Source organism: Achroia grisella, unplaced genomic scaffold, assembly GCF_030625045.1.
Source record: "Achroia grisella isolate CSIRO2021 unplaced genomic scaffold, CSIRO_AGI_Agris_v1 utg840, whole genome shotgun sequence".
Classification (NCBI taxonomy): Eukaryota; Metazoa; Arthropoda; class Insecta; order Lepidoptera; family Pyralidae; genus Achroia; species Achroia grisella.
In genome coordinates this window covers 1,616,057-1,629,227 of record NW_026713038.1, presented here as the reverse complement: position 1 = coordinate 1,629,227, position 13,171 = coordinate 1,616,057, and the positions used below count along the sequence as shown (strand labels likewise).

The following is a 13,171-nucleotide window of genomic DNA, read 5'->3' as shown; positions in this document are numbered from 1 at the left end:
AAGGCTATATATGTATATAACATAAAAAATGTTGCAAAAACGAGGGAAAATGTGTCGCTGACGCCGACGAACGAAACTGTGCGGTTCAGAATAAAATTAGATATTAAATTAACACTTTACCTACAATATGACCTAGATTAAAAGCGAGACGACTGTCTCTACAACGCAGAAAATTCTCACATGCAACGCGACAATTGTTATAGATATGAATGGAGGCATCCATTCACAGAAACTTGGGCAATATAATTACATCGGGGATATTACAGAACTAATCTTGAAGCATAGTACAACTTGATATATTACACGTACAACTGATTAGATATTACAATCTTTTGTTTGATAGTGGTGTGTCGCTAAGTGATAAAATTACATAACACTGTATTTACTTTATTTAAACAAAAGGTGATGTCTTACATCATCTTAATAGGAACTATCTACAGAAACCATGTTTCCACTTATTAACCAATTAGGAAAATACGAGATTCTATACTGATATAGGTTTTGATTTTACGATTAATAAACCTTAATATACTACATAATAACTCAAACCAATACTAGTTTTATTATTATTATTATGTATTCCTGTCAGTTACTTAATTTCCAGTTGTATTGCAGTTAATAACATTAATTATATATTTCAGAACATACACTATATTGTTACGGCGAAGTAAGTCGAAAATTGAGTGTATTCTAACCGTTTCTTCCTCGGGTCCAAACGCAACAACTTTCGCCCTATCTAACCACGTTTCCGGTGATTTCTCGATGTTTAACTCAATGTACATGTTGCCAGTCATGATGTATGTCATAGCGATAAACATCATTTCGATTGTAAACACAATTGAAACTATATTTAATACCAAAAGTGTAATTAATTTTATACTAAAAAACAAAGATGTGAAAATGTGTGTCCTGTTTTCTAGAACAGTGTCATCTAAATTATATATCATATTTTCATTTTTAATAGAATCCTCTTCGACTACCGGTTCAATTTCATCGTAATTTCTAGATTCTGATCTACTAGTTTCTCCAGTATCAATATTTATGTCTCCTACAGCTAAGGATTCGTTTATACTATGAATAGATACCGCCGACGACATCCTACCGCCTACATGATCGCGCTCATTATTCAAAAACTGTGTTATCATGCGCGTATTCTCCGTGGCCACGGTCAATGCGTTTGTTACTTTACTAAAACTATCAGTTTCGTCATTTTGATCATCTTTTAATTTCATGCAAAGTTCAGTTAGGATTGAACAATTTTGTGTGGAAGAGAGCAACGCTTCGAGAGCCCTATCTACAGTTAATATCCCTCGATAATGTGGTGTGCTTAGTAAATGTGTTAATGCGCGTATATCTGCTCTAGTAAGATTATTCGTACCAGCTCCGGTGACTTTTCCATCGATAGGGTTGAGGGTTCTGAATATTTCATCGTATCTTGGTTTCTCTTTACTGCATATCCATTCCGGATCACCATGTCCAGCGTCCACGCCCTCGCCTCTGCCATAGCCGAACGGTGAAATTTGATCTTCGACACCTTCGAATGCACCACCTGCAATGAAATTGATGAAATATTAATAAAACAAATTAAATATTGCTAAACTTACAATTTTGCAAATATGAATTCAAAACCTGTAGAAAAATTACATACAACAATAACAAAATTACAATGGTATAAAGTGAATGATCTTTTAAAATTTACAGAATGGAATCGTTTTCTTTAAATTCACCAATTATATTAATTATATGAAATGACTATAAATATAAAATTAAATTTACTCTATATATATATATATGAACACTAATTTAGTAATTAGTGTTCATATATAGAGTAAAGTTAATAAAAAACATCATATGAGTATAATTTACATATATTTTGATAATCATTGGATATTCGGAGCAGAGGTGAAGTTCTAACTACATTAATTAATTAGCTCAATAAAAACGATACTCGAAGAAATTAGTTCAAAGTCAGATAATGCAAGAGTTACAGATTGATCTCAACAATTTGAAGGTTCTGTGTGTATAAATAATAAAGTTCAACAGCGGAACGTGGTCGGAAGTGCAAACAATATTACCTACATTTAAATAGTGGAGCGAACAGTCGTGACTGTTTCACAATAGGCAAGTACGTTATTTTGCTTTTTAGAGAGGAAATAGCCAAGCATTAATGATACTGAGTATTTACAACCAATATTGAAACTAATGTACTACATACATGCACATCTATAACGTTTAATGAATAAAAAGTCAAGCATTTATCTGTTATATAGGCGCATAAAGGAGACAATTGAAACGAGGCTGCGTATAACACAATGATTTATTGACGTCAAACTAATACATATTATACCCTATTTTGGAATACAATATGCCAAATATTGCAATGAGATATGCAGGTACATTGTTATTAAAGTTCTATATAAAAGAACTGCTTATACTGCGAAATTGCCATGGTTCTTATAACCACACACAAAACTTTCCTCGTTTGGACTCTGCTGTTGTTTTGTTGTAAACTTTGTGCTGTCGCCGATCTGATCGCTTTTTCGGAGCTTGATGTATTCCTTGTTGTAATTGATGATGTGGCTGAATATTAGCCTGTACACTTCGTAAGCTTTCCGCTAAGTCCATAGCTTTTTCTAAAGTCAATTCACTTATATCTTGTGCAAATAGGTTATCACGTACGGGACCGGCGCACATTCCTATTACAAATCGGTCACGCAGTACTTCTTCGACATTTGAGAATTCACAGTTGGCTGATAAGTTTTGCAATCTAGCTGCCCATTTTACGCAGTCTTGCCCTGCATTTTGGGTGGCGGAGTAAAATATATACCGCTCACCGATTCCACACTTTTTCGCCGTGAAGTGTCCATTCAACAGGTTCAAAATGCTTTCGAATGAGATTTCTTGCAATTCTTTAGGTAGTGCTAAATCAGCTATTAACTTATACGTCTCATCGTTGAGTGCACTTAGCAACACTGCTCGCCGTTTTTGACCAGTGGGATCCGTTACTTCGGTAATGTCGTTTGCAATGAACCATTGCATTACACGACTTTTATACGTAGACCATGAGTGTACATTAGGATCAAACGTTGTTAATATTCCAAAACTGATATTAGACATTGTAATATATACAATTATATCGCGGCGTCGCCAATGATAGATGGGCGTATACAGGAAACAAGTTAAATGAACGACAGCTTGTCGCACACTAATTCGTGTAAAATTGACACAGAATCTACTATATTTTTAATATAAGGAAGCGTATCCTGCTAAATATATTTTGTAGTCATGTTTAGCTGGATTTTCCAAAATACCTATAAATATTCTTAAGACGATGAACCATGGAACAGCTAGAACGCTCTTTTCTAGTTTGTTATAAAGCCGTTTAATATCATTTCTTGTTGCCATAAAAATGACATAACATATCTCGAACCATTACCTTTGGTTTCTGCTGTTTGATACACAATTACGTATGTTTCACTTAAGAGAAAACAACCTACCAAATTTAAAGGATGCTATGATTTATTGGAATTAATAAATCATAGCAGGTAGGTACTACTGTAAGTACAATAGAATATGATAGAGATAAAGTCCCAAGCACTTTATTCAAAAAAGGTGAAATGCAGTCAATTTTTATGTGTTTCTTACTCCTAGTACATATGTACTCGATCTCCTGAAGCGTATTAGACTATACAAAGAATTCCTACCATAAAGAGATAGTATAATTGGCATTCAACCAACGAATACTACATAAATTTTATCCATGTATATATTATAATAACTACGCAAGTAATACGGCCAATTAAAAATAATATTTAGCCAACAGTCACAACTACAGATGTTACATCAATTAGTTTGTTTACGACACCTGATTGACCCAGAGCGCTATAGTGTTGCGCATGATTCACGATCATATCGTTCGTCATTGGTTAGAAGACACATTATTATTGTTCTCTCACTTTTATATTACTCACTACATGATGCAATGAAACTATCGGTAATATTAGTGATTGATTCGATTTGCTCTGTGATCGAAACTCTGGTGCTTATTACATACTACGTATAAGATTTATACTAATGCCACAGTATAAAGAGAGGGAGTGGGTTTTATTATAAGTAAACTACGTAATCATTGGACCGATTTAAGATTCTTTTTCACTATTCAAATGGACTATTAAAATCTATACTTACGACTATTATTATGGAGTAAAAACAATATATGCATATGACTAGGACCCTATCTTCTTACCGCAAATGAAATAAATACATGGCTAATTTAGGCATGTCATTAACAAAGATTTGTAGACTAGTGCACATCCTATGTGGTTGTAGAACACTCATGCATAAACGAAATATCTCCTTTGGAAAGTACACACTCTATTCTGAGCAGATAAAACCATCACTCCTAAATCTCCATCAATTCTGAAAAAAAGGGACGAGCACAATAATTCTTTGTAGGTTGGAGTGCTACAGGTCTAAAAAGACCTAAACATCCCCAACAAAAAGGGAGGCATTTTCAATTAACGACGTCACGTCCGCTACGTGTAATGCAACACTTTACGCTCGGTACCTATATTTGAATTCAACGCGGTAATTTTTGGTTTGTAATCATTGTATAGTTCATTGGAGAGAGAGACAAAGAAATTTAACTTAGCACCCATTTTTTTTTATTTACCACACTATCTTTTCATTGTAAGTCGGGGTAGACAAAACCTAAGGCCACGACACTGTCTCCAGGCTATACGTAATGTTAATTAAATACTAAATTACAAAGTTATAATCACTCAGGCTACTGGTAATTATTTTGGGTATATTATAAAATCAATTTATAAGTTTTGTATGCTCGACTGTATCACAGAACGACTGACTCTATCTGAGATAACAGTCGGGACTTTATGTTTATTGTTATCTGTATTAAAAATAATACCAATTAAGCAAGAGAAAGATACAGAATCTCTTTAAGATTAATGGACCATATCTATTTAATATATTATGCGTTAAACTCGCCAAAACAACGAATTTGGATGAGTTTTTTAATATGCACGATTAATTAATGTAGAGATCGATATAACACCCGCATTTCACCAGTACGAAGTATTGCAATTACGACTTAAAACAGGGTCGGAAGATAAGTTATATAAATCTCTGATACATAATAATCACATGAGGAAATTGCAACCATGTTAGAATTGGCATATACACAGTAATTTAATGATTTAAGTTATCATATATATCAATACCGTAAATGTAGAAAGATAAAACCAGTTCTCGAGACGTGTCGCAGGTAACTACTAGTTATCTATATTTTAACATCACACATAAATGTTATTATACTCTCCCTATAACAATCTAAATTCTGTATTTGCATTAATTAATCAGGAAGTGGCCGTTGGCCCTGAATCGTAAACCAGCAATCGGAACTATCGGCATAAAAATCCAAATTTAAGCAGACATTACCGGGAATTATTACTAGTATTACGTTAAATGTTATAACAACAGGTTTATTATCTCTACAAGGTTAATTCCACAGGTCGCAAAAAGGTCACCAAATACCGTTTTTTTGTATCGCTACATTTTACGATCGAACGCATTCGTCTTGTGACTTTTTGCTGATTAAAAATTATATAATGACACGATGATTTCAAGGGTATACAATATAATTGAATCGTCGATGTAGGTCATATAAAACGTCGGTAAACAATACGCTGACACGGTTCCGTTCACGGTTTTATTAGCGTATATTTTTTATTGTCGGAACGACTGTCTCGGTACGCGTTTGTGCAGCCTAAACGGTACTTTTTTTAATAAATAAATCTACGGATATATCACACGGCGCATTGAGAAGTAGTTTACTATCGACCGGTTTACAAGTCAAGGTCGTGAGATCAAATCTAGTTAACATCAGGATCTACCTGTATATTTAAATTTTGGTCTTTGACATAAATATATTTGTTTAAGAAAATATTTAGATTATACTTGTGACATTTCCCGGTATCGTACGACTGTCACTCTCACTGTAGGGAACATAAATATTTTTTAAAATAAAATATTGTCTATATTACCTGATCATACCATAGAGTAGGAATAAGTGTAAAATTTACTACGTTATATTTTAATTACATACATCAAATCAATTCTTTCATACTAATGTTAAGCTGAAATAGTTTTGGTCACGAGTGTCACAAATTAATTTAGAATGCATACAAATCAAATGGTAACTGCAGAATGGTTTGTTAAGTCCATTCCGTGATCGACTTATAAATAGGATAATCGATGAGCGCGCATGCTCTCTTATTCTCACTTAAAGGAGATAAGGTGTTTATTAGTTACGTGGACTAATGAACCCATTGCTAGCAATGTACCAAGTCAGATTGACCTCCATGGTGTTCCCACTGGAAGCCATCGTGGTTAATTTCTACTACTCTCTAATATAATATATATAATTCGTCACGCTAGGCTAACTGACCTGAACTCTTCTTATCATGCTCCACTGGTGCTCCTCCACCACCGTATACCGTTAGCGAAGGCGGATGCATCATTTAATTATCAACCATTGAAAAAAATCTCACTAAAACCATATAGATAATGGAGAATCAGTCAGAAATATAAATTGACGTACAATTTTTTTTTTTTATTGTCTGCCAGATTTGAACTCACGACCTGTTAGGTTCAAACAAATATAATTATGTATATGTAAAATAAATATATTCTGCATGTATGAACCAATAAATAAATAAATTATTAAAATTAAACTAAATAAACAATAATATCAATTAACAAAAAGGAAGATAAAGTAATTAGAATCAATCTAATATCAATGAACCTTACTTTAGACGGCCGAGGCCGTCTATCTAGCGATTTAGAACACCGCTTTACTTCTGATGGTCGCGGGTTCGATTCCTTGCATATTTATATTGGCAAAAAAATGTAACTAAATATTTCTATTACTTGTCGAGTACCCAATGCCAAATACACAAGTTCTGCATAGCTTATTATTATTATTATATGTATTGTTCTATTAATGAAAATAAATATGTATTATTATACTTATTTAATTCTGTGTAGGCATATGTTATGTGCTAATCTAACTAAATCTACTCTACTTGAAAGAAACATTAATATTATCAACTACGCTAACTCGTAAAAAATCCGTGACCTTAAATAAGTTCTAATTGGAGTGTTGTCAAGTATGTACTGTGAACGATTTGCTAAACAAAATCCATACGTACTAATATTATGACAAAGTCTGTCTGTATGATTATTTGTCACAACTATATGACTGAATCTCAATAAAGCCTCCTGAAACCGGATGTTATAAAGGCATGAAGATAGATTCCATCACTAGAACGGATATAATCCTATTTTTGTTGCAATAAGTTAGCAAGCTTAACTTGGGTCTAGAATTCTAGATGGAGCTGTGTGAATTCTCCTGAGATTATTATTATAACAAATTAATATGTACATCCATAATTTATTTAAAAAAAAAAAGTTAGTCTCTAATATAAATTTACATGACTAGTTGACGCATTGTCACCTGTCTCGTTAATCACTCAATTTAAAACGATAATGAGATAATTGATCTCACTTAGAGCCGTAGATCAGAGAATTGTAGAATCGCTTTGTGCCACTTTCACGACAATCGCCACTTTTACTGGCACGGAAATAAATGTGACGAAACAAATAGGTATTGTCTGAATCGTAACGAACAAATATCTGAAGCACAATCTGGTTAATAAATCAATACATACTTATTCCGTTACAACAAGAATAATTCTCATATAATTAAATTTTTTTATGGCTTTATTAACAATTAATGTCATGTAAATAGGGTTGTCAATCTAAAATCCGATAACTACGACAAAAAGCATTAGTACCCTGAACTGTGTACAGTGTTATTTTTTAATTTAAATTATAAAAGAAGATATAGTTTTAAATAGTACAAATCAAAACGCATGACAATGAACTTGAAAACTTAAAAAATCGGGCTACCAATGAAACCCCGCTTGGTCTAGGATTAGTCCGGGGAAACCTGGACGAATGCCAACCTTATGAATTCTAGAAATGTAAAAAAGTAACCACAATTTTCACGTAAAAATTTCATGAAATTCTTCGTACACAATACTTATAGGTATCCTAATTCTAAATTTGAATTAGTTAGTCGAGATTATCATCATTATATGCGCAATATTAATTCAATAGTAGAGACAAAATATATTACGTTTCTGGAATCAGGTAAATACTCAAAATATTGAGTTCCTTATTTAAAATTTTGTTTGACGCATCACAAAGTAAGTATCACAGGGTATATCATGGATTTACTTTCCACTTAAATTGTAACTATTATCGCTTTTATTTTCCTTTGTGTTATTTATTCAGTTGTTAATAAAATATAAGCAAGATAAAAAGAAACAGAATTAGGCTAAAACAATAAAAACGTTTAAATATGCAATGCAATGAACGCACAGCGGCCGTGTAGTGAAAGTGCTTAGGAAGTAGCGTGTCTGACAGATGGCGGGCTACTGACGAATCGATTATTGTTATTTATTCAACATCCTTACAATTTAATTAGTAGTAGTAACGTATATTGCTAACAAAGGTATACGAGTAGAAGACTAATTTATAATATTAAAGTAAAAATCTTATACGTTTCATTATATTACACTTATGCACGTAATTTTTTTAAATTACTATCTTATTCATCGCGGCTACCTACTTCAGTTGACTTTTATAATCAGTCTTTACTTTTTTTTATACACGATTGTGCCAAACAACTTAAAACTACAATATATAGGTATTTTGAGTCACTAAGCTAACTTATAGATCTGAAGATCGTGAGTTACAATACAACCGATAACACATAATTTATGACTTACCAAATTATACGTGTATAATTATAGTACAATAAGGAACAATCACTGGATCTTTTCACGATTATAAATATAATAGTATAAATAATGACTGAGTCAAATTTAAACAGTATATTACCAAATTAATAATTAATAGATTTAAATTATTTTGTATGTATATTATATACATGGACTTCCGCAAAGTAACATCAAATTCGTTAAATATAAACCAAATTAATCCGAACGACGACGCGTTTATACGCTCTCTTTCTGCCACGTTTACCTCTAATAGTCTCAACTAAATGTATGCATGCACCATAAGAACTAGAGTTAACAGTGCCTCTGACTACTCCATCTAAGTTTAGAGTCTTGAAGATATTAATTCATTTTATCCATCAGTTGTAAATCAATTGGTAAACAAATCCTACAATAAAAATATTGTTAATTCAGAATTAAATAGCATTACTACCATGTAATTTACATACAATCATGATTTTTTAAATTTTGTAAATTTCCAGATAAAAAAATTACATTATATTCATTCAAATATTTGTTTTGTAAAAAGACGTCTGCTTCACCTCAGTCTTACCTATTTCAGTCATCAAGCGACTAGCCTTATTGGTGGTTATAGTAGTAAAATTACAGGATAAGACGTATAACATATTGGTCCCCCCGAGTGGCAATGCACGAGTAGTATCACAGCCGTCATATGACAGTTATTGACGGACAACAGACGACGATCCATACCCCCCCTAGGGTGGTGAAGGTTGGGCCTCGGGAAAAACCTCTTTTATCCCGGCATCAACTCTGAGGGCAACAACCTCCGTGTGAATGGGTTAAAGCCTCTAAAGGGCGAGTATACATTATAAACCACTTATCCTAACTTACGTTATCATTTAACATCAGGTAAGCCAGCCATACAGTCAGCCTGCTTGCCATTCCATACATTAAAAAAGAAATACCAACGACTAGCGCTAGTTTTATAAAAATTCATTACAATGCCAGACAACAGACAAAGTACCACATATGTAGTACATATGCAGATATATACTTAAATGACGCCATCAGAAGCCGCTATGGCGGAAAATACTAATCAATAAGCGATGTGCAAATTTTTTCATTACACCAGTCTGTGGTATTCGATGATTCAGTTGATGGCAAATTCATTTTATTATTAGACGTATCATGTAATACCATAACTAGTTTAGTTTAGTTTATATTCACGCAATATTATCAGCTGCTAATATGAAAAGCTTAAAACTGGTATGTAGTTCATGAACTTATAATGAAGTAGAAGGCATGCGAAAGTACGGAGACGAACTAGTGTTATTACATTCCTGAGGGTATATAACAAAAAACTTATTATTATGTCCATTGTCTGTATGTCTATGATTCTCTGGGTTAAATTGATACAATCCTGACCTGATTAGTATGGATTTATTATCGTAAACAAAGGACCAGTTACCGCATTTATAATAATAAAAACGATGAGTCTGTTTGTCTAATTGTTACATTATTACAAGTAAGCGACAAGGGCTTTTACTAAAATTTGCAAAGGCAAGGTACAAAAAGGTATGTTTGCATTGTATAAGTATCCATTCCAATAGCATAGAAGATAAGGTGTGCAGAATAGAAATAGGAATAGAGGATATTCCTTATCCTCTATTCCTATTTCTATTCTGTAAAGAGTAAAAAGGCAAAAGGCAAAAAAAAAAATCAAATTGCAATAAGTTAAAAGATAAAAGAATGTATTACAATAAGACCGAAAATGTAAACTGTGTAATTAGTATAGCCCCTAGAGTAAGACAAAGTGTTTTGCTGTTAATTTAGATGTATCCTGTAATGTAATGAAATGTGTGTGACAATAAAAAAGTAAGAAACCTGGAAATTGACATCGGGGTAACAGTGTTATATAATAAAAAAAAGATAAGGTGTTTATGAGACACACAGACATTCTGCCTATTATTAACGACTGAATTGACATTAAGACAGGTTCGAATACAAACTTTTACTTCGAAAAATAATCTCAAAGGGATCAAATAGGGTGTGAATATTTATGCAGACAAAGTCGCAGGTCTATATATTTTATAATAATCTTTTACAGTAATTAAAACAGAATAAAGTGTTATGTAAACAAACACTTTCTCACTGCATTCCGAAGTCATATCAGCATCATTGCAAAATTTCAAGTTTACAGGCTTTAGTTTAGGAGATATCGCGATTTACTCACCAAGTGGTATTTCGTGTTTCACAAGTACACAGATTCTAGTTGTAGTCATAGTAGTAGTTTAGTCATAACAGACAAAAAATTAAAATACTGTTCGCGAAATTTGCACTAATTTCAAATCTAGCACAATATCTTTTTATATTCTTTAAAGCTTTATAGGTTTTATTAATGTTTGCATCTTAACTGATAACACAGCTATTGAGGTTATGGCTATATACATACATACATAATAAACGTGTCTGGCTGTCTGTCTACTCGTTACCATTTCATGACTAAACGGCGGACATTATTTTAGTAATGAAATTTCACGTGAAAATATATATTGTATAACATACTATGACGTTAAAGAAATGAATATTTTGAAAGTGTACGAACCGACTACATTCTTAATTAATGTATTAAAAATGATTATTGATTTTTTAAAAGTTTCTTGTATATTTCATAACATTTATACTTTTGAATCATAAAGTATGCATGCCGAGTTGTGATTCGCAGAAATAACAGTTCGTCGAAAGCGTTGTCATTGCCAAATTTGCATTATTTTCATTCGATTATTCAAACAATTGTAAAAAGAATGAAGGTGAATAATGCACCTATGTTTGTGAGTATCTTTAATCTTTTAGAGTCCCGAATTTGAAAGAGCACCAAATGTTCTGAAATGGTCCCCAAAAATCAGGATACTATATTACTAATTTAATTAGAATATCAAAGCACAAGAGTTCTGTTGAATAATCTAAAACGGATTATATTCCCCTGGCTGTTGGTGTTTATTATGTATGTCTTTAGAAAAAAAATCTAAGGACATATATTATATCAGGTGTCTAGTATCCATAACACAAGCTCAACTTAACTCGGGACTATATGAAGATGCTGTGTGAGTAGTCCTGTTATTGTTATCGTATTGTTCCCTAATGAATTGGGAGTTCTCAAGGTCTAGGTCTCTGCAGGATACCTGTATCCTCGCCTTAAGGAGGATGTGCATCCGTCGTCGCCCACGTCGTTTCTGGAGCCACAATTGGCCAGCTTTACTAATCGCTTGGGACTATCACGACGCAAAGACGTTATAAAGTAAGATTAAGTGGAATCCTTTTATAGACTAACATCGCTACTTCATACTACATATTAAAGTTTATATATTATATGATAATGTTACAACGCTACGAACAAAGAAACATAAACATTAAACGTTAAAGTATAAAATTTATACCACCGCAAAAACGAAAGAAAATAAGAACCTAAAAATGACTTTTGTAACAATATATTTTATAGCCCATAGCTATAGAGTGTTAGTAATATATATAGCTATAGAAAGTTAATAATATCCCTAAAAGAGGCAATAATTATTTTTTTGGTAACTTTAAATATCCCACCTCCTCCAATTTTATTAATTAACTAATTCACCAAATAGTAGATGGCGTTATGTAGGTGAATTGTTTATAGTTTGATCATCATCAATACACACCCATCTACAAATATATACATGTATAAAGTCGCGGTAACTCCAAATTACGCAACTATCTTCTCGATGTAACATTTTCATATAAATAAAAATAAATTAAATCTACAAACACGCAAAAAACAACCCTCTCGTGATCATTTAAAAAAAATGACAGTAATTTTATTTTAAAACAAAACAAAAAAACTTGTCTTGAACATTATTAAAACAGATTCTCGCAAAAACCATCTTTTATTTTGTTCGCTATGAAGTTTGATCCAAAACGGATCTAGCGACTTCAATGTTTTTTTATCGAAGGATCGTTTAAACGGTAATATTTTTTTGCTAATATAATCACTATCGAGCATTTTAATGTCATGAGATCATCTCATTTTTGGACAAATGCAGTAAGTTTATTATTTCTCGATCATCATCTGTTTCTTCCTTATCCCATTTATTTGGGGTCGGCGTAATATGTTTTTCAGTAAGTTTAGAATAGTCAGCATTTCTTATTAAATTCGAATTACAAACAAGCTATTGGACAACTTGATAGAAAGAAAAAACACATGAAAAGCACCCTGGACTTTACAGTATAATAATAATAATTTATTTATTTCCTGTGTTTCAGAAATCAGTGTCTTCGTCCATATTATAGTGTACTTATAG

General features: G+C 32.4%; 1 protein-coding gene across 1 annotated transcript in view; it reads right to left on the bottom strand.

Moving 5' to 3' along the window:
- LOC131852135 (EH domain-containing protein 3) overlaps nucleotides 1-13,171 on the bottom strand; it is a 33,291-nt gene that overhangs the window by 2,818 nt on the left and 17,302 nt on the right. Inside the window, exon 2 of the mRNA XM_059202773.1 lies at nucleotides 1,379-1,549. Within this exon, the coding sequence (XP_059058756.1) occupies nucleotides 1,379-1,549 (171 nt within the window). The remainder of the gene's footprint in view (nucleotides 1-1,378; nucleotides 1,550-13,171) is intronic.